The sequence below is a fragment of the Rhipicephalus microplus genome, chromosome 1 (genome assembly GCF_043290135.1).
Source record: "Rhipicephalus microplus isolate Deutch F79 chromosome 1, USDA_Rmic, whole genome shotgun sequence".
Taxonomy (NCBI): domain Eukaryota; kingdom Metazoa; phylum Arthropoda; class Arachnida; order Ixodida; family Ixodidae; genus Rhipicephalus; species Rhipicephalus microplus.
The window spans coordinates 151003680-151026711 of NC_134700.1; the positions used below are offsets into that span (position 1 = coordinate 151003680).

The 23032-nt window shown below is 45.4% G+C and overlaps 2 protein-coding genes across 5 annotated transcripts in view; one reads left to right on the top strand and one right to left on the bottom strand.

Moving 5' to 3' along the window:
* LOC119177820 (uncharacterized) overlaps positions 1-23032 on the bottom strand; it is a 54654-nt gene that overhangs the window by 13331 nt on the left and 18291 nt on the right. The window contains exon 1 of one of the 4 annotated variants that reach the window (XM_075887476.1): positions 6827-6962. The exons of 2 other annotated variants lie outside the window; for them this stretch is intronic. The gene's annotated coding sequence lies outside the window, so the exon portion shown is untranslated. Of the gene's footprint in view, positions 1-226; positions 365-6826; positions 6963-23032 lie in introns of those variants that run through there. One more of the 4 variants, XM_075887475.1, reaches the window with a different exon arrangement.
* LOC142768860 (uncharacterized) lies at positions 18669-20463 on the top strand. Its single transcript, XM_075871275.1, has 5 exons — positions 18669-18960; positions 19679-19832; positions 20056-20126; positions 20199-20264; positions 20335-20463. The coding sequence occupies exons 1-4, from the start codon at positions 18682-18684 to the stop codon at positions 20229-20231; spliced, it is 537 nt and encodes a 178-aa protein (XP_075727390.1). The 5' UTR covers positions 18669-18681; the 3' UTR covers positions 20232-20264; positions 20335-20463.

Here is a 23032-nt window from a genome sequence, read left to right on the forward strand (position 1 = left end):
ATATATTTAGATATATATAAAACCAATTCACCAGCTAGTCACTAATTAATCGTACGAAATAACAGCTTTCCGAGATAAATTGTCGCTTAAGCGATGCCGACACGTGCTTTCAATGCATGCCAAGCAAAGGAAGCGGGAAGTGCAGAGTGAATTTGCGGTTCCGAAAAAGCCTGCTATCCACCCAAAATGCGATGGAATTGAAGGAAGAGAAAATTTTCAAGATCACCTTAAAACAGTGGATGCTGTCACAGTGGGATGGAACCCCGGCGAATGTCGTGCGAAACGTGCTGCTTCAGGCACCGCCAATCGAAGACCACAAAAGAGATTGACGACTTCTGTGCCGAGGAAACCTGAAATCGACACGGAGTGCTTGCGCAACTCGATTGCCTCATGCGAAAGTCTGCTCAAACACGGAGTCGCGACAGCTGCGGTTCTTCCACTTCAGCATGCTGAGAATGTTTTTGAGAAGGCCGGTAACGCGACCGTACTGCTTACGCGGAGTCACTGCGCCATATGCTGGCGCGTTCAATTTGCCATTTCGTAAATCGACGCAAGCCGAGGCCGGGTGACGTATGCCGTATGCGTCACTCTCGAAGCCTTCTGCCTGCCGAACTGGCGCGTTCTTGTTGCCGCGACTCTTCGTTGACTGCTTGTAGGACTTGGAGGGGCGATGATAAGGCGACCTTGCTTGGCAGGATGAGAAGTATATGTAACAAAACGCCGACGTAGGTGATAAGGAGCACGCGCCGACGTGTGTAACAACATACTATAGGCGAACGTTCCACGATGACCACATTGAAAGGATAAAAAGTGTTCTGAATTGGAGAAAATAGTGAAGATAAAAGAAAACTGATGACTAACACCGATAGGTTTGTTACGTCCTTATCTATTACTACGAAAAACATTTCAACTAGGTTTCGCTGTTTTTCTTTCTTATCAAGCTCGAGCGAAAAAAAAAAACATATCTACGGTTACATCTGTATATTCTGTCCCCGTTTTCCGAACATCCGAACAGCGGGCCTTAACTTGCCTGTCACGAACCACAAACTAGCATCATCATCACCATCAAATGGCACGTAGTCACTTGATCCTTTTTAGCTTCTTCGCTACCAGAACACGTGCGATATATATATATATATATATATATATATATATATATATATATATATATATATATATATATATATATATATATATATATGTATGTATGTATGCATGGATGCATGCATGCATGTATATATGTATGTATGTATGTATGTATGTATGTATGTATGTATGTATGTATGTATGTATGTATGTATGTGAGTGTGTGTGTGCGTGCGTGTGTGTGTGTGTGTGTGTGTGTTTTGCGCGTCTAAAGCAGTTATAACTATAACCGATGCCAACTCACCCAAGGAGACGTTATCCTAAAGAGGTCATGACACCCAGTTTTCGCTCATAATCTGTGTCACGTTGTTTAGTCCCGGGTGTTAACAAACAAGCGGGCGAAATTTCAGCGCTTCTCAATTTATAAAGAGCATCTTTATAAACATTACCATAGCAAGAGAGTCTGGTATCACTGCCACACTAGCGAGCCATGACGTGACAACCTGCTTGCTGTCCGAGCATAAGATTTCCGGCCCGCGACATTGTTTTCCGGCCAAAAACGTTGTTTAGACATTGTTTCTTGCTGTATGTACAATGGAGCTGTTGGAGCTTTCTTCAGTTGGTCATTGAACGTTGGTTTGCTGCTTAAGTAGGCGACCGAATTAAGTAGGTGACCGAATAATGGCATCTTTAGGCCTTCATGTCACCCTCACCCGCAACAACGTAAGCTGTTCTCCTTTTAAGGGCGAATGAAAAGAGGTGAGCGAACGTGCCGCGTAGGCCAATAAACGCCGTGATCTTCAGCATGCTGTACGGTATAGTGTAATAAAGTACGCATATATGCGTCCTATAGACATGCCAGGTGAGTGAACATGGCATTCGCATGCCCCCTCCCTCTCAACTTTTTTCTTTTGTTTTCTTTCTTAGGTTGAATCATTGCCCCATCACTTGTCCCATTCGACATGCCAGTTTCTCTCGATCCCGCATAATTATGCCTGTAGGATTGCATTGATAGAAATAACTTTATTTAAATGTCCTGTACAGTGTGTTCACTCCTGCCTGGCTAATCCCCCGTCGGTACTCAGAGGTCAAGTCTCCAAGCCCTGTCATGGGCGTACTGAAGAATTAGAACTTGGGAGATATGGTCGTGGGACTTTATCATCTTTGTAAACCATTCCCGGGAGATAGAGCATCTACTGCTTGTGACCAGTGCTTTGCAGATATGTTTCAAGCATAAGAGTTTCCTAAATTAACTAGAGGTGACTATGACACTGCGATTGTTCAGTGACCCTAGGAATGATAGGTAGTGTACGGATTTGCCTAGTATTCGTGCTTGCGAGTGGCGAATCGCACTTGTGGCATCTTGCATACGTTGCATGCGTTCGAAACGCGTTTGTAGCGTTTGTGCTGCCATCGTTCGTGTAGCGTTTGGGTTGATAAGACGCGGACATTATGGTAGTCAAGTACAATGACATGTACAGTGCTTCGCCGCTCCTTCTTAGGCTCGCCGTTGACACTTTCTCCTTCCTGCGCCCCACTCTCCTGCACGCTCGCTCGTATATATATATAAACGGAATGAAGCATGCGCCTCATGCACTCTCGACCGTGCGCTGGCTGATGAATCTGTAAATAAATGGTTACGGTTACAAATCTTCCTCTCGACATCAACTTACGCTATTAAAATTACTACACTGTGTACTCTCGGCGCTTAAAATGCATTCGCATTCCCGCACGATTCCCCTCGGGGAGGTGGGGGCAATTTTCGCCCCTAAAAATGTTAGCCCTGTTTCGTAAAACATGCGAATATGTTGCTATCGCATTCATTGATTCACCCTTTTGGCGAAACTGCGTCTCTTTTTTCTTTCTCAATATCTTTTGAAGTTTTCCTGTGCTTTTTTCCTCCCCATTTTTGTTTATTGCTACTTTTTTCTGTTTTCTCACGTTCTCCACCACCGTATTTCTCGTTATTTTCATTTCTTTATTCGCGATATCACCCTTAAAATGCTCCGCACCTTATATCATCATCACGGCGCTTGAAGGACAACAGGAAGAAGAGCTTCCTTCTTCAACAAAGTTTTCAATTATTAATAAGAAGACGAGCTCTCTTTGGCGTGAGCACACGATCATGTCAGATTGAATTCAAGCAGGGATGTTCCTTATGGCAAACGCATATCGACCGCGACAGTCAGATACATATGGCGCGGCAACGAGGACCGTACACAGCTTTAATTGACCATTTGCGGAAAAGTGAGCGCCCCCTGTCGTGTAAACAGGAAAGCTTCGCTTTTGGTTGGAAAACATCTTCGTCAACTAACACGCTCAATGCAGTGTTTAGCGGTTTAAATGCGCTTGTTTTGTTGGTTTAGGACCAAGAACGCATGCCCGTTACTGAAACAAGAAGGTAAAGGAGAAAAACATTCTGTTGACGTTTGTATACACGGTGTAAAACAAGAATTTCTCGCGTTTCAGCCTGAGAAATAACCAAGTGAGGTGATACCTGCACTCCGCTACCTCGACGGTTCGCCAGGCTCATTACGCCTGCTCTTTTAAGAAGAACATTATGTTATACACTTGAAGTTGAACCTTGAAATGTCTGTCGATTAACTATAGGTTCAGTGAGGACGGCTTGTGCACCGTCTGTGAGGTACGGTGCTTGCGTGAAAACGGCAGTGTTCGCCGTTACTACGGGTCATATTGATGGAACGCCAGGCTGATGTTTTCCAACCAAAACCAAAACGCCTGTACAGGAACGCTACCTGTGCGATTACTGCTCATGCGCAGTGGTTTTCCCGCAAATGGTCAATTATATACTGGAGATCACAAAAGCGTATGATAGTGTCTTACACAGTGTACTTGCCAATCGTCTCAAAGAAATCAATTTCTCATATTATTTAGAAGCTTCCATTACGGAATTTTCAGGCAACAGGAAGTTTTATCATTCGCAGAAGGGAATTTCATCAACTACTGATAAGGAAGGCAAAGAAGTTCCCCAAGACTATGTTCGGGTCGAGGCTGTATGAGCAACAGTTGGAGTTTAGAGTGTCGTATCAGTGAGATGGCGTATCCGTGTGCGTGATTTGACGAAGTTCGCTTGCAGTGTCTACTCTCGATAAAAGCTGAGTAGCGTGGGTGGTCCATATCTGCATTGCAAATTGATGGAGTTACGAGGATAAATAATGGGTGGTTTCGGGATAATTTCAGTTAGAGAAAATCCCGAAGGACAAAATTTAGTATCAGTGTAGTACGGGTGGTTTTTTTTTTGCATTTTAACTTGCATTCACCTTGAACAAGCCTCCAACTTGCTTCCTCAAGTTAGAAGTGCAGAAACTTTGGTGCTTATACCTACCACAGTGGTATGCAGGAATGCTGAATATGCAGGCGCCATGCAGAGCATGGCGGAAAACGAGATAGGACATGATCGAAACGCATGCTATAGAGGTGTGGTCCCGTATGTCAGCGATGTGTCCTAGCATCACACACCTCTACCGCAAGTATAGCGTCAAAACGTAATGAATGATGCGGCGGAGGTTTGGCCTACAGGCTGTAATACTATTTCCCTAGAAAACTAATATAACTGGAAGGGAGTACATTACACACACTTGAAGTATTCGGAGAAGCATTCGCAATGCCCAGAGGCTTTAATGTGGAGTATTTAGCTTAATTGAAAAAAAAAGAAATCGTGCGCCCCTGCGTGATTGTCCTCATTTTCAAAGAGCAGATAGAAACGCGGTGCATCATGCCGCAGAAATCTTGACAGCTGTCTCTTCCTGAGAAAAATAATTTACTGGACGCAGCTGACATCGGCCCGATTTGCCGCACGAGTGATATTTTGCTTCCAGTCAGCTGCGTTCCTGATGCTTGCGCAGACTTGCTAGTGCTCTCTTTTTCTCTACCAACTTTCTTATTTTTGAATCCCTCTCGTCTAGTGTGTGTGTGTGCGTGTGTGTTTGTGTGCGTGTGTGTGCGTGCGTGTGTGCGTGCGTGTGTGTGCGCGCGTGTGTGCGCATGTACGTGCGTGTTTGTGTGTGTGGATTTATGGGTCATAATAACAATGCTAATTATACCGAGATCGAGCACCGAAGTTTGTGGTGTACGTGGTGCAACAAATACTTTCTCTTCTTCTCCAGCTATCAGTGTGGGCTATGATGAAGCAAGTTATTAAATAAATCACTGCTTAACTTAACCATCTAGCTCCCGCAAAGTGACACTTGGCAACTCGGTTAATCATGTGGTTCATTCATGTAATCCCTACTTGGACGGTTGCCAGCTTCAGTAGGGTCAAATACGAATGTTCGATTCATTCATAGTTGCTTGGCCACTGCTACCTCACGTCAAGTGAACAATACAAGTTACTTCATGACAAAAGTGCCCGTTGATTAGATTTACCATGTATACATATCACGACGAAACCTTGCGTCACTTCCTCTTCCTCTACAACATGAAGCGACTGCTCTCTTTCTGCTGCGCGCATTCCATCTCTTGACACGAACGCTCGAGTGTCTAATTTTGCTGGGCTGTTTTTTTCCGCCCTGCTCTGCAGGTACGCAGAAACAATTTCAAAGCGGAAATGAATCATTACTAAAACTTAGTTGAGTGCGCAACATTGTTGGTTCTTCAACAGGGTATTTTCCAATAGGAGCTTAAAAAGTTTAGGGCCCCAAAGTTCTTAGTGTGTTCTCGCTTTGGCAGATGCCCGAACTAAGAGTTTTTGAATAGTGTCTGCGGTGCTTTGGACACTCCCCCTATTACAGGTCACTCTATTGTTGACTTAGAGCTGTCCCTTCTGTGGGTGCAGTCGCGTTTGTTTCACGCAAAGCTTTTCAGACAGGCTTTTGTGCTGCCGCTAAATTTTACAAGTAGCGTCTCCAACGCAAAACCCAAACCCTGTTTGTGTCTCGCACATGCGCAGTGGCCTCGACGCTATTTTTTTGCGCCCCAAAACGACTGACGTCTCTATTCCAAAACTGTCTTATACAACCGCGTTAATTGGTATTTAATTAGTAGTTACAGGCAACACGAGCGTTGTCTATACAGCATAAGCGCAATTCACAGTTTGCATGCCCAAATGGTGCTGGCCGTACTGGGGCACTTCACGAACTCCTATAGCTCTCTAAAACTGTGCGAGTCTGCCTAAATTTGGCAGTTAGTTTTTCACCGGCTCCTGTAACCAGTGCAGCCGCAAAATAATTATTCCAGGAAGAATGACAACAGCGCTACAACGCAAGGAGTGCTGTGCGAAGTGTCACGCTAACTAAACAGCGTGCGAAGAACGCTTTGACGCCACCCCTGAAAATCTTTCATCGGGCTCCGCAAGACCTATTCACAATGAAACGTGAACAAATTAGGTGGCGTAGCTGGCGTAACGCTCAATCGGCTCTTGACAAGATTTTCTTAGCTATGGTAACTTTGTCTTGACAGTTCATACTTGGGCTCGTGATTAGTTAACCTAACGATAAATTGTTGGTCTCGTGAATAAATCACCTTAACCATGAATATATTAGCTCGTATTTTAATGATTAACGCTTGGGCTCATGATAAGTTTACATTAAAAATTTATGTCTGCCACGTCGCATGCGCACGAAACGTTTCTACAATCACTAGTGACTACTCGTCACTATGACAGCAGCAACTCACGCCATTTAAAAATTTGCGAGCAGCAGAATGGATTACAGCGAGGATATGCCATTTCGCGATGAACACGCAAAGTGTATGCATACGCTTATACGTGCATGGAACATACCTTCGTGGTATAAGTCCAAGTCACAACCAGTGACACGTCACAAAATGCACAATTTTCCTCTTTCGACGAAGAACTGTCATCCTCCCGGCGCATCGGCTCGAGAAGCGCTTGTGAAAAGTTGTTTTTTCGCGGGAAGAGACGCTTCCGCACAATTAACGTACGTCATCCGCGTTGGCTTTATGCAGAGAAAAAGCTCGCTGCCGTTGTCACCGAACTACGACGAAAGGGGAGACTAGAATGCAAGCCTTCGCCCGCCGCCTGATGAAGGTGATGGATGATGAAACACAGGTATAACCGACGACGCCGCAGGGAAGGCCGCCTTCCAGTCATCCGCCGTAGGATTATGCGGCTTCGGTAAGCGCCATCTGTCGCTCACAATGCGACTACACTTTCAACCGGGCTTCTGGGTGTGCTCCCCAACCCCCGCAACTTGCGCCTATATATAGCGCATCTATGGTACGTATAGGGCAAGAGGGAAAGGAGAGTGAGGTGGGTGTTTATATATTCTTTAGTATATTCTTTAGATTTACTGCTTCTCGGTCTGACTAAAAATAAGCCACAGCGTGTTCAAACGCTCTCAGCGCGGTGAGAGGGTGCCGATCGTCGAACGCTTTGCAACGAAGGGTAAACTTAAGGCGCCGTCACGGACGCGGAAGCGCACAACGTGTCCCAAGTTGGGGTAACAGGACGGAGAAAGTAAACAAGGAACGGGGTTGGAGATTGGGGGAGGTGTTGAGTGACGTCATTACTGTCGTCCATCATGCCGCCGTGCACGCGTGACCTTGACAGCGACCCACACAAAGGCGTGCCAAAAGGTTGTTTGGGCGACTTGCGCGAAGGCTGCCAAGGCGTCAGTTTATCCTGATGCGACGTGAAGTTGTGAACACGTGATGTAATATAGGATAAAACACTGTGTGACAAAAACTGTGTGAGGTTGCAGAGAAACAATTGTTTGGCAAAAGTTCAGTAACCACAGCCCTGTGTTACGTGGGACTCTCAGTCGTTGATGGGATGTTTCAACTTGCGCAACACTTACGTAAATCAAAAGCAGAAAACTTCGGTATGAATAAATAAATCCATCCCATACGTTGCAACTGCTCGGTATGTAATATAACTATGCGGCGTTTTACGTGTTGAAAGCAACATATGATCATGTTGAATTTATTCGTAAACTGTATTGTTGAAGTTAGTAGCCAACCAAAGTACGTCATATATGCACAAGACGTAACTTTTGTTTGCTAATACAGAGCTTGAAACTCTCTGGTCAGATTTTAATAACTGCTTCAGACAGTTAAGCAGAAGTGATTCTAATTCTTTACATATTAATTAACGCGACAACAACAGAAGTGCTTTTCTCGCCCAACCCTCTGGACGTGGAATGACACACGAGATCACTCTTGGCCAGTCAGCTTTGGAAGTTCTAGATTGCATAAAACATTGGGTGTATATACTTCCATAAGCATATCATCTGGGACACGTAAGTCAGTCATGTAACCAAACAACTTTACAAATGCGTTGGTGTGATTTAAGGATGGCGTTATCGGACCCCTCGTGTGCCTTGCCTTTTGAATTGCTCTCCTGCTTTGGTTCGAGGTGCATGCCGCAATCATGCTGTAAGAAAGCAGACGCCTGCACGCGTAACATTGGCCATCTTAATGTATCATTCAATGCCTACTGCAAGACAATGCCCACTGCACCATGTTATTATTCATTTTGCGAACCAGCGAAGGGCAGGCCCACTACGCTTCCGTAGGGCAACACGCGAGCCTACGCAGCTGTACACTTGGTTGATGATTCTGCCGCTCATGTTGAATAAATACGTCATTGGGCTTTGTTATGAGTGAGCCTTTAAAACGCCCACTCGTTGCTCAACTGACATGTTTTTATGCGAAGCGTTGGATATACGCTTGCGTACTGTTAACTATGTTCTTCCGACATCCGTGCATTTCTCCGTGTTTGTAATAAGAAAAAAAAAGGTCCACGCATCCCCACGAACTGAATGATGACGAGCAGAGGTCCTAAGGTCCATTATGTCTACATTGAAGTCACCGACTAGTGTAAAAAGTTTGTGCTTGTAAAGGCTTTATAGTGTTGTGTCACAATCACGATTTATATTAGTATATTGTTAAACTCTTCTTGTGGCTCACATCTCTGTCTTACGTCCACGTGATGCACGCAGACGCCGACAAGGCTATGGCCTAAGAAGCTTCACCCCTTACAAAAAACGCAACTAATTTTTTAGGGGCGAAGTTTTTTAAAGCGGCACCCGTTCTTCCCTCCTAGTTGTAGTCGTAGTGTGTAACAAGTGTTACATTTTTGACTTGCAGGGTGGTGCTGGTGGGAGATTTCTCCTGTGCTTTGTTGAACAATAAAAAGTTCGTGGCATGCGCATTATTTAAAAGCCGAATGCTCCTGTCTCTCATTCACCATTAGCAGCCATTGGCATGTTCCAGCTGGAAACGTTAGTAGAAGTAGATATGTCAAAAGCCGACTTCTGCTGCCTCTCATTCCCAGTAGCAGCCATTGTTTACCTCCAAGGTAGTTCCTGGTGAGATTTCTCCTGTGTGTGATTAAACAATGAAAATTTTTTGTTCAAAACGCTGTTGATTGATGCGATAAACCAATGAAAGACGCCAGATGTTTGCTAAAAGCAAAACGAAAAGACACCAGATTTTTCTAAAGCAAAACAAAAAGAAGATGCCAGCTGCCTAACAAAAGACGCCAGGTGTTTTTTTTATCGGGCGAATTAACGGAAGAAAATTTCACGGTATTACTTCCAGGAGCTTCGCCCAATCTCATCATCATTCACCTCATGGATCTGCCGTCATTTTTTAAAGATAAACATTCAATATCCTGCGACCGAAGCCAGCGTCATGGTGGAGCTCACGTCCGCAAAGAAGCCCAGACGCCCCACACATTTTACTGCTTGGCAACCTTCATCAACATACTAAGATACATTGTAACTCACTTTATGGTACACCTTCGCACGTTCTACGTTCTATAGTCATTGGTCACCATTCATGTGTTCACATTTACTACTTCAAGTTACTAAATAACGCCTCTGCGCAGGCCGACTGGGAGCTAACGATGACTAATCCTGGTTCTCACATGCTCAAAAAACGCCATATGATTGTTAGACACGTCCTAGCGGGAAAGAGCGACTTAGTTTTTTATATCTTGAGTTCTGTAGTGCCCACCTAAATCTGAGTACATTGGTGTTCTTCGCGTTTTGGATCTATCGAGGTGCGGCTGCCCTAGCCTGAGAATTGTACGCGCGTCTCGCAGAACAGCTCCTTCTCGACGAAGCTATATAATGGTGGGGAGCAGAACACGCGTGTGAGCTGTTGAACTGCAGTCCCACTACAAAACTTCAAAATGACGACTTTCTTGACCGCTTTTCGTGTTCCTAAGCCTTGTCAAACTAACGAAAAAAGACTTTTCCTTGTATCTTAAGGATATAAGGACTCGTAGAAGCCTGCTGGTCCTACAATGTGGCACTTCCAACCTACCGCCACTTATACCTCTCTGTATGCCTGCGAGAAAACAGTAAAAAAACAAAAGAAGGAAAACAAAAGGAGAAGACTATGCAAAGGCAAAAAAGGTGGAAGAAAAGCAATTCATGGCCCTATATATACGAAGCAGAGTTATGGAAAGGAAGGGTGGAAAAGTGGCTTGAAACTACACTATACACCACTTTCAAAAAGAACGTTTCCACGATGGCCTAGCTGGTGCTAAGGGGCTCGTTTACGAAAAAAAAGTGAGGGACAAGATTCAAGGTTATGGGCATAGGCTAGAAAGGCACAGTATGACCATTGAGTAGCAGCAGGAAGTTTGTTTCAGACGCGGTGATCTCGATCTAAGCCTACTGAAAGAAACACTAAAAATTATGATGTGTTCTGTTTTAGCCGCTAATTTGTGCGGAAACCATCAAGTGGATCGTTGCGCGGTGACCTTCAGCCAAATGGCGCTGGCAAGAAACGTGGTGGAAAACACCATGTGACATTCTCCGAAACGTACGAAGAAGGAACGGATAATTTTGACATTATCATGCGATACAATGATGAAATCACAGATCATTAAAAATTGTGGCACCATAAGATGACGTACAACGTGGGCGTCATTACATGACATCGTATTATGGCAAAAAAGTGTCATAACACTGAAATTAGTGCGGCCCCATGTGGCTTACAGAACGCGTCAACGGGGGCAGGAGAAGACGGTCGACAGAACACGTGAAAATAGCGTAATGCACGTCTCACACTGCCTTACAAGAAACATGGGCCGCTACTCTACAGAAAGAGACAGTTAGCAGTTACTTCGTTCTATGTTTCATCACTGCTGCACTGCTGCACTACTTTTCTTCTTCCTCAGCCGATAGTTCTGGCGGTGACATAAGTGAACAATATAGATAGACAGACAGACAAAGAACATTATTGAGTCCTGAAAAACGCCACTCTTATAGAGCAACGTCGTGGGCCGCTCCCATGAAGGAACGCGGAGGCCTAGCCTCACCGTCGCATTGTGTGCTCGGCTCTCTGGACAGCCCGTAGTTGTGGTAGTAACTCTGAAGTTCGTTCATTATCTCGCGGTGGTGCCATGATGATGATAATGATGATTTGCAGAGGAATGGTACAACTCACCATGGGGCATCTGCCACAAAACATGTGGCAGTAGAATTTGCGAAAAAATCAATAGGAATTCTAAACACTAAAATAAAAGAAAGAGAGAGAACAAAAACAGGGGGGAAATATAGGAAACAGATAATCGATAAGGAGGCAAAAATACTTGTACTAACTTCGGTGTCTCTTTAAGACAATGTTGTATAGGTAACGGAATAATAAAGTTTTTATATAAATAAATGAATTAGATAAAGTTCATAAATAAATTAATAATATTTTAAATGTACTGACAATATTACCATACCATTTTGTTTGTTCGGGCTCTTCACAAGAAGAAGAAAAAGGCTGAGGAAGAAACGACGTCCATTGTTCGTCGCTTTGCTGCACTGTCTACATGGAGAAACTGCTCTTAAGCTCAAGAAGTGAGCGCTATTCTTCACTCGGACGTCGGTCTTCATTATTGCGGAGTCGTCGTTCGTCGAGCATTCGTATCAGCCGGCGGCGATCATTGGAGAAGTGGACCGCCCGGTCCCTTGCCTCGCCGATCAGGCAGACCAGTGGCAATTGTGGGACCACGCTTTTCTGCAGCGCAGCGTTCGCCGCAGCAGCCACCGGCCTCGGGGCATACCTCGTCCTTTGCTATTACAGCTCCTTCTGCAGGCGCCCCGCCCACAAAGAACCTGGTCACAAGGAAAACATCAAACCCCTGTTGCAGATGATCTGGACGACGGCCAACATGAGCCTCAATCCATGTGCAGACTTCTACAAGTACGCCTGCTACCATTACCACCACTCTGCTAAGGAAGACATAGCGTTCCAGCATCCTCTGGCGAACAGAATGATACAAGGCCTGTCGCAGAATCACGCGGGTCGTGCCTTGTTAAACTATCACAAGGTTTGTCTTATAGTTCAATGGAATTCCCGAGACGCTGTCAACAGTGCTGTTCGAGCCGTTTTAGAGATCGTCTATGTGGAGTCAGCCAAAGTTACACCGCTCCGTATGTTCGTGCTCATGCTGAAGCTGAACCTTGCTTACGACCTTCATATTGACCCTTCAATATACCTCGACCAGTCGGGCAGCGCAGTGCCTCATAATGCCATCAATTCGGGTGATGCTGGCCAACTTGAAGGTCTCGACCAGCCTTCCACCCTCTTCTTGGTCGCCGATACACAGCGTTCTTGTTTAATGTCTTCTTTTGCCGAGAAAACTAAAGCTACATATAGTGACGTCGTTCAGGAACTGGCATCAGTAATGGGAGCAAACGTCACATTCCCCGACTTTGTCAACTTGTCTGTGAACCTCTGCAGCGTGGCGAGCAACACAAGTGAATTCGTTGAATCCCGGCGCACCATTTTGAACCGGCTTATCCCTGGCGTGTCGTCAATGCGTTGGGTAGACGTAGTGGAAGGGTTCAGTGGCAGTAAACTTGGTGACATGGTCATTCACTCGTCTATGGACGTCCTTCGACATCGTTTCACAGTCCTCACAGACAAGAATACTCAACCCATTGCGCTGGCCTTCGTTTTGGCTCGGGCGACAGTCGAGCTTATACGCGACAAGTCATCAAACGTGCCAGCGCGACCTTCTCATGAATACTGCGAAATGACCACATCGCAGCTGCTTCCTCTCTGGGTACTCAACGTTCTTCTCTCGTTCTCCGCGAAAACAGAGCACAACCAAGTCGTCTTCAGTATTTTCGACTCCCTGGAGGAAACGATACAGAAGGAGCTCACAGAGATGCTCCTTCCCGAGGACGTATCCCGTGCCAAACGGGAGCTGCAAAAAATCAGGCCACTGCTCCCATACCACATCTACCCGCTTGACACTGAGATACCCAGGCTCAGCGACAACCACTTCAAGAATATCCTCCTTGTGCGCGAGTACCGACTCACTTCCTCGCTGTACCGCACGCCATCTGGAATTCCTGGCAGTACAGCCAACAGCATCACGCTGTTGTGTCCCACGCTGACGCCAGGCTACATTACCATTCCGCTCGGTCTGTACAAAGTGGCCAAACTGAAGCCATTCATGCCTCTGCAGCCTATGGCGCTAATCGGCTTGCTAGTGGCGGACAACATGTGGTCCGCCCTCTTTCAAGCAAACTTGACAGACGCGGGGAAAAAAGCCATGAGTGAACTCCGTTGCAAGCACATCTACGTTAACCAGGAGAACACCTTCCAGCGAAGCCTCAAATGGCCGCTGCGCGCACTCGTGTCGTGCGTTCGCGCAATCGGTGCTTCCGACTGGCACAAGAAGAGCATCATCTGGGGCCAGTGGAGCACTTCTCTCAGCCAGATTTTTTACCACCTGGCGGTCATCTACTTCTACTGCCAGGACTCCGCGCAAGCCCCGAAGCTCGCAACGTCTGACGTCACCAGATTTCTTAACGCAGTCAACGACTTTGTCGAAGCTTTTGGGTGTCCTCGACGGCATAAGCTGCAACCCATTTGCCCGAAGAGAGTGCATCCTTTCCCGGCTGGGAGACATCGACCCTTGGATGAGTTGGTAAATCATGCAGTATAGCAGCGGAGACATCAAAGTGAATTTTTTAACTACGAACAGTTTTGAAGCGATGGATAGTCTTCATTACACTTTGCCTATTCGCTTTCTTTCAAACGCCAACTTTACGAACAGGTTTATTAGATGCATTCACAGATGCGTCCATCGCGCATGTTAAACGGTGTTAAAGATATAGCGGAGCCCACAACTAGTTTCACGAATCTAGTACCACATAAGCATAGACACCATTGTTAAAGCTAAATGTATATATACGGCCTACAGAAACATCATATTGAACGTAGAGTCCCGACGATGACTCAAAGATCTACAAAGATATCGCGCGGCTGCGCAAACTACGCGCTCATTTTGTCTAAGGGAAAGTGTGAAACCGAGGCGCTATGTGATGAAAAGTTTCTGAAGAGCGGCACTGGTTGTTTTTATTATAGAGTTTTTAAGCAAAGGTTCACCGGTGATTATGATGCTAAGGTGAATTCCGAGCGCAGCTTCCAACTGGGGTAAGGCCAATTATGTTTCAGGTTATAGCTTTCCCTAAAGTATTGACTATGCTATAAATCATAATATTTGTGAAATAGTACAGTACCTACTGCGCCATTATTCGTCTTTTTGCGGATAAGCAAGGTACCCGCTACTCATCTCTAAGGCATTAAGTGCACTGTGATGCTGCATGTGGCTGATGACGATGCATGTGTATGGCTCAGCACTTTGCAGTGCGTGGGAAGCATTGAACCATGCAGTGATTGTGCAATTAGCAGTGTGTGATGACTGGTTATTTTGTGCTTCTACAACGTTCTATTACACGTGTCGATGTGATTCCTTGCCCGGCATACCGCCTGTGTAAGGTCTCTTGCAGCGAAAACTGTTACGAGATCACAACATGGGTCACTCGGCACCGTAGTTGTCCGCCACTGGTTTCCATAACCACTGCCGCATGAAATAAGAAAAAGAAAGACAAGTTAATGAAAAACAAGGACACAGCGGGGCTCGAACTTGGGTCCACTGCGTGTCATCCCAGAGTTCTACCAAAGGGCCATGCCGGTGCTTGGGACTTGTACGCAAAGTTACCTTAGGCAGGTTTGATGTTGGGAAAAGAATCGGGTCAATATGAGTAATAAAGCGTTTGAGAACACGAAAAAAAAACAACCACGCATCACTCAATGCGAATAGCGTAACTAGTGGGTCGACCAATGCTCCAAACCATCACAAAAGCTTGCTCTTGATCCCCCATTAAGTGTGGCGCATACCCAGGCATAACTCCTCATCGTCGTCAGCCATTGTATGAACAATTGGCACAACATTTCATGCAAGTGTTTAGCGGATGCCACGCTTTTCCGAAGAATGACGAAGGATAGCATAGTGAATGTCGGCTTATACTACCCATAAATTAGGATCATTAATGGTGTAGTGGATGTCCAGCAAGTGGGCTTGTAGCAGTTACCCAAAACTGAGTCTTTCGAAAGGGCTTTGAAAGGTCACTCTTCCTGCTTTTTTTGTGACTTTCAGCACGTTCCGCGCATGGCGTTTTTATTTGAGAAAAAGTTTAAAGCACCATCACAGCTTGTTGGTAGAATAGTAGACTGCCACATAGATCGCACGATTTTAAAACCCTTTCTATCCTGGTATTTTTTCTAAATTTATTTTTTCATTTCAATTGCTTAGGTTTTTTATGTCTATCAGTTACGCCACCGACGGCGACGATAACAGTGACGCCGCTCAAGGCAGGAACGGGTGACTAAGAGATGCGCTCTAAAAATCACGGCATATTCACGAAATTAATAATGATGTGTGGGCGAAGCTGTGGGATCGTTTGGTGTTACAACCAATCACCATTGACATTGGCCCCTCAAGAATGCGAATGAGTGCCTATAGTGGTGTACCAGTTATACACAATGTTTGTCGGCCATAACTGGTATGTTGCATTTGGTTGTGAATTTCGTTTCGCCTTAATTATTACTGCTTTGTGGTATCGCATCTAGCCGCAAGTTGGCAAAGATGAGGTCTGGGCACGTCCTCATGGGGGTTTTTGGTCATTTCCAGTCATACGGAATGTATCGGGGATCATATAGAGACGTCATCAACTGCACAGGCCAGTCGTTATCCATGATTATCGTCGTAATTATCTCCATCATCATTATTGGTACGGCGTATAGTGGTTACTTTGCTCTGCCGGAATAGCAGAAAAAGAATGCGGGGCCTGGAGCGCACTTGTTCTTCATCTTCATCGTCAGCAGCAGATATATTCGGCGCGACTAGAGGATAGGCTGAGAACTGGCTAACCTCCCTGTCCTTTCTCATTTATTCCTCCTCCTAGAGGAGAGGCCTCGTTTCTAAGCTGCTTCGCATCGAAAGGTGGTCTTCGCGAGACTCAAACTACTGATGGCTGTGGTGTAAGGCGAAAAGGGCGCGCGATGTAACACGATTATGTCAGGGCGGGATATACTGCGGCCGAACAAGTATGCAATGCTATAGAGGATGGTTGACAAGCATGAAATAAAGCACGGGAGGTGTCAGTCTTCAACGCGTCGACGCAAGGACTTCCAACATTGAGTCCTCTTAGGGATAAGAAAAAAATATTCTTGATATTCCTGTTTTACTAAAACTAATGTAGCAGCGAACTCATGTTCCGTTCCTTTGTCGATGTTGCTGTCTACTGTACATGTATACACTCCATGCAGGACCTATAGAGGGCGCTATCAAAGGCGCGCGCAGCGCCACTTGTGGTGTGGTTGACGCGCAACGTTGAGAGTCGTAGCAGACAGCAGCGACTAATTTCTTTGATAGCAATGGTGGCACAAACGCCCATGGCCAGTGGATTAGTGCGTGCTTAGAGGAGATTTCCAGAATTTAGAGATATCTCAAGGGGAGAATCTTCCGCGATGCCACCATGAATAAATGAGAAAACCTTCACGAGAGCAGCCACGTTTTTTTGCGTTAGCGAGCGCTTTGCTGCCCGTCGCCAGGAATGACGGCTAAACACGTGTGTCAGGTGTGCGCAATGCATGAAGCTTGCTGCATAAATATTGCGGCAAGCTGTCATTATTTTGAACTTAAATTATCATCGGTGCTTGCCCATTACACGCGTACTTGCAAAATACTCGGAGCGTTTAGAAATATCGATGGCTCCACGGCCACTCGCCATGGAAACTGGCCTGCTCGTTTGTTGCGGCGTCGTGCCACGGTGATTTTTAGCCACCGAGTCTCGCGAAGTGCTTTGCTTCAAATTGTCGCGGCATCATCGTCGCTCATCATAATCATAGTGTTTACTTTGCCGCTCGCGCAGCTCACGCTTGAAGCTTGAGGCGTAAGTGAGAAAGAGAATGCGAGAAGATTTAGTCCAGAGAGGATGGCGCATGCCCCGTTCCGTCTTTCGCTTCACCTTGTATAGAGTGTTGACAATGACGGCACGGTCACTTCGGCCACCGTCATGTGTCTCGCATTCACTATAACCTCTTGCGTTGCTTATGTTGCTTTCCGAAACAAACACCGACATGCACATTCGTTGCTACAGCATTCGCAAAGCATCGTTTCTTATCACGTATAGTTCTGCTCTACTCTACGCCCTGCATCATTTCTTCCTAACATTCAGATTGTTTAACAGTACAATAAAAGGGCTTTTGAATGAACTAAATACTAAAGATGGGATTCAATTCTTTTCTTCCGGCGGTTACTTCCTTTGGAGCTACAGCTCTTGGTTTCTGACACAGGAGCGTTTGGATGCCATACGCGATTTGCTACGCGAGACGAAACGAATTGAATTGTAAGGTGATGTAAGGTAAACTTATTCTGCTACGACACTACGCTTTTTTGGGAATTAAGCTAATTAGTTATTTAGAAAATGATATATTGCTAAAGATTTTGAGATTTTTTAACAAAAAGATTTATATAACAAGGCACCACCCATTTCATGGACAAACCCCCATGGTGCATTGCACCAGTTTAATAAGGACCAACCAACCGACAGACGCACTAGCTTGATCCTATCGAGGGCGCATACGCTGCTGGGTGGCTACTTGTGTTTCCGCTAAAATGCTACGTAACTCAGTTCGCCCCTTCACTGATGGACCCATCAACTCAGGAAAGTACTAATTGACATCGCATTGCATTCCTCAAAACTGCGAACAGTACACTTCGACGTAGTAATTATTAAGGTCCAATGAAACATCCCATCAGCCTTGATCTGAAATAAAATTTCTTGCATGCGTTTTTTTTCTCGTCAGCTCTATGGCAGCAAGAACATCACGCAAGATCATCGCACCTGCAGATTTTGTCTTAGGCCAATTCGAGCTCGCAACGGCAGAATGCGAGACGGCAGAGTAAATGGGAACTAAACACATTTCACGTCCCACAGCTGTGATCCTTTTATTTCGCTGCCCAATAAAACAGGAACAGGTCGAGAAACACTGGAACTTCGTTGCTGCAGGTCACGGCGTGTACCTGTTTGTACAATCGACTATGCAGCAGTTCATGATTCAGATAAATTACGTGCTAGCGAACGTTGGGGGAATGTTTTGTTCAGCTCGGGCTCTCAACGTTTGTCTTCTCTGACGGCCGCACGGCGGCGCGCCAGTCTCAGTTCACGTAAGGCCCCTGTATTTTTCAAAGGTAGCGCAAACCGTTGTACAAAAATCAGAGGAGAATTTCCTCCCCGCCCTCTACGTCTCTCCTCACTCCGGCGCGCGTTTCTGCTACCCTATTGGACCAGGCGCGACACGTGACCAATGAACCTTGTTGACCCCTCGTCAGGTTCTGCTCCGCCGGGCAGCGACGCCATGAGTGAGCGCACTGCATCTCGCTCCCACGTGTGTTGCCTTTATCAAGGCGGCCTCGGATGCAGCGCAATGCCGACCTGCTGTGCCGTTGGCTGCTTCAGCAGCATTGCAAAAGGCGACAAGCTTTTTGTGGTTCCACGAGGGAAAAATAATGAGGAGCGGAGAGCGGTATGGCTGCATCGCATCGGCAGAAAAAACTTCGATTGTCACCGAGGGAGGCTTTGCGAGGTAAGCACTCACTGCAGAACTTCTTCGCGTAGACATGCCTCCAGAAGACTTTCAGATAAAGCTCATCCTTGGTTCAGGTTCATCTTAAACAGAAGCAGCTTGAAGTTTCCGTCGACGCTTTCTCGCACGATTTCAACCACGATGACAGCTCGATCGTTTTTAGCTTGCTCGAATATTCGAGTACGGCCACAACATAATTACTGTTGAATGTTTCGCGTTCGCGATTTGCTTTCTAAATGGAACCATTTGCAGCGGAAGCAATTATGCTTCTCCAGAGATCAACCACGTCTTTGATCGTTTTTCCTTTTTTTTCACTCGAACTTAGATTACTTGTAGGCAAAATTTCGTCGTTTATTGTTTTATTGTGGTTTATTGTGTTCTCAGTTTGTATTCTTTCATATTTATCTCACTTTTGCGCACTTCCATGACCGAATTTTGTGCATGCGTGTACAGCTAATATAAGAGAGTGTATGGTAAATATAATGTTGTATAGTTGTTTATTTGTGAAATGCATAGATACTTTCGTTCAAATTTCGAACATATTTGCGAAGTTGTACACTTTCGATTAACAAAGAGAAAGGCACCTACTAAATGCAAGAAAATCATCTGGCTTTTGTGGCTGTTTGCCTTTTTAACGTAAGAAGCAAAATATTTTGCTTCGGCAATATCACATCAGCCAAACTGCAAAAATGCGATAGAGGATGTCGGTATTTTTCAGAAACACTTCACGATGGATCAGTATGAGCCAGCAATTCTGGCACAAACTGGCATCAAAAAACTCAAGCCAAATGCGGTTCCTTCTATATTTGCGCATCGGCCTCTTCCGAGAGAGCGCAAGCCACCCCGCAGAAGGGGAAATGAAACGGTTCCTGGTGAGGCCCCTTTGTAGTTTCTATTCCTCTCTTGTGTTGCGAATGCGATTATGTTTTGGGGTTTATATGACAATACAGTGTGTTTGGATCGCTGGCAGATAGCATAGTTGCTGCATTTATCTTTATGACCTGTGAACCTGATTAATTCGGCATCCAATTCTGTGTTACTGTGGCAGCAAACATCCCCACCCCTACACTGTACTTGCTCAACTCTTGCTTACAGCTGTATCCTTGGATGAGCCAGAAACGTCAGTGAGAGGGTCCTGGACGCTGAAACAGTGGGCAGTTTATTTTGTGAGTTGACTGCGCTGTGATGACAAATGTTCGCGCCTTTAGACTGTGTACTTACGCAATTCATGCTTACAGCTGCCTCCTCGGACAACACAGCAACGTCAATAGACCACGACCCTGAACCAGTGGGCAGCCCATTTTGTGAGTTAACTGCACTGTGATGGCAAGTGTTCACGCCTCTAGCTTCTGTATTTACATTTCATGCTTACAGCTGCCTTCTGAGACCAGGCAGGAACGTCCACAAGGATGACCCCTCAACCTGTGGGTGGCTCATTTTGTGAGTTGATACCACTACGATGACAACTGTTGTCACCTCTAGAGTCTCTACTTACACTCTGTACTTACACAAACCATGTTTACAGCTGCCGCATCGGATGACACAAACAGAATGGAGGCAAGCCAGCATTTAGAAGCACCACTTGAGCCTTCAGTGGAAGAAGCACTAAGGATGCGAATAAAAGAACTGGAGCTGCAGCTACAAGCTAAGGAGCAGCAGCGGTAATTGCTAACCGTAAAAAAAACCAGGCAGCTCTTGAAATGAAGAATCTAGAGTCTGGCACGAAGGAGTTTTTGAACGCAGATAAGATGCGGAGGCTTAAAAAAAAGGCAACGAGAGGCACACCATGGACAGAAAAAACTCTAAGAAAAGGACTGAAACTTAGATTAGCCTGTGGAAAATGGGGCTATAAACTTTTGAGGGAAACAGGACAGCCTCCTCCAGCAGACTACACGTTGCAGCACCATCTCCAAAGTTACAAGTTCAAGCCTGGTTTGCTTCATGACTTGATGCCAGCATTTGCTTTAAAGGTATGCTTTATTTCTCGCAATCCCCAAATCTTCTTATTTGTTGGCACATTTAATTTGCACTAGTTTGAAGCTGTTTTTGGTTAACACCTGCTTTTTTGTAGGTTGGGCAAATTGATTCAAAGGAACGGCATGCAACCTTGATGATAGATGAGATACAGCTGACACCTGGCCTGGCATATGACGCGTCCTCTGGAACAGTATTTGGAGCACCAACGGTACCTCTAGCCGACGGTACATTGCCTGATGGATGCCTTGCAACACATGCAGTTGTGTTCATGCTTGGTGGGGTCAGCACCCGGTCGAAACAGGTTGTAGCATACCACCTCACAGGCAATTCCTTTCACGCAAAAACAATGAAGCAGATCATTGTGGACGTTATCACAGAGCGCGAAAAAGTTGGAATCCGTTTGCATGTTGTTGTGACGGACATGGTGGGAGGCAACCAGTCTCTTTGGAAGTTGTTCGGAATTGTAGTTGGAAAGCACAGCAAGCCGAAAGTTTCATGTGCTCACCCGTGTGATCCTAGCAGAAAGCTTTTTTTTTATGCCAGATGTGCCACACTTGCTTAAAAATTTGCGTAATCATCTGACTCAAGGACAAGTGATTACGCTGACAGAAGACCTTGCCAAAAAGCTAAAACTTCCCGGCCGCACCGTGTCAGTTCAGCCAATTAAGCGGGTTGTAGAGGTTGATGCCAAGGCAGACCATAAACTGGCACCCCCATTGAAGGAAGCATCGTGCAACCAGGACATTTTGAAAAGATGAAAAAGGGATTTGCTTTCAGTTTGTTTAACAACGACACAGCGGCTGCACTCCGCATGCTTGTAGAAGCAAAGGACGACGAAATTAATAACACAGATGCCTTAACCACAGCGTGGTTTGTTGAGACGGTGTTTAAATGGTTTAAATTAATGTCCTCAAGAACGACAAAGCTTGCCATCAGCCACTTCGATGAACAACGGTACAAGGAGACCATCACGTTTTTAAAAGGCATGATTGACCTTTTTGAAAAAATTGAAATCAGAACTGATGCGAAAAAATGTTGGAAGCCTATTCAAACGGGCATAGTGATGGCGACTACAACTATATGTTGCATGTGTAGGAGCTGTTTTGAATGACTTGGAGTTTGTCTATCTCTTGTTGAGCCGCTTCAGCACTGACGCTTTTGAAAACCTGTTTTCAACCTTGAGAGCAAAAAATCCTGTCTCAGGGGGATTGGAATTTCGGAGCGCCTTGAAGATTGCCACTCTGTCTTTGTTTTTGCGACCGAGTAAGGACGGACGTTATTCTGATGCTGATGGCTTCATGCTTGCCGGAATCAACAGTGGGAAACACCAACATGACGGAGTAGATTCCGTTCACACTCCTGACGACATGCTGGATCTGGAAATTCTAGAGCAGGAGTCATTGACATACCTCGCTGGATATGTTGTAAGGGGAGTCAAGAATGGTTTGGCCTGCCAAGAATGTCAAGCTGCACTGTCTGACAGCAGTAATGCTTGCAGGCTTCAGCAGTTGAAAAGCTTCACCAAACACAAAATGACGCTGGCTATTCCATCAGCGGCAGTGTTGCAGGCTGTTGAGTTTGCAGAGGCTTACGTCAGAAAAAATGAAGTGGACCTTCTCACAAACAAAGTCAGTGTACCAGCATTACAGGAAAAAATAATAGCTTCTTTGTTCACAGCCAATTCTTTCCCGCCATGCCATGAACTGCCCAAGAAGATTGTACAGTTGTTTTTGCGAACAAGGATGTAGATATTAGTAAAGAAGTCCAATGCTGAAGCGGAGAGGAAGCGACTGGCTTCGAAGAAGTCGGGCAGCAGGAGTGTTTCAATGAGAGATGCCGTTAAAAACGTGCACTAGTTTTGTTTATGTTTTTGCCTATTTCCTGTACACACTTAGAAATGTCACATTAGTAGACTTAGGTACCTTATGTGTATATTTGGGATCGAAAAAGAAGGTTTCTTTACAAATGTGAATGAGTTTTGTTTATGCTTTTGCCTAGTGCTTGTATATACTTAGATATGTCCGATGTATATTTTACTTTAGTGCCTTATGTGTATAGCTGCAATTAAAAACGAGGGTTCCTTTACTTAAAAGTC

Bases quoted from the DNA above. Each gene is read 5' to 3' on its own strand.
- LOC142768860 (XM_075871275.1), top strand. From the start codon at position 18,682: ATGAACCTTGTTGACCCCTCGTCAGGTTCTGCTCCGCCGGGCAGCGAC. The intron at 19,833-20,055 runs GTGAGGCCCCTT...TCTTGCTTACAG, and splicing joins GGGAAATGAAACGGTTCCTG to CTGTATCCTTGGATGAGCCA. The intron at 20,127-20,198 runs GTGAGTTGACTG...TCATGCTTACAG, and splicing joins AACAGTGGGCAGTTTATTTT to CTGCCTCCTCGGACAACACA.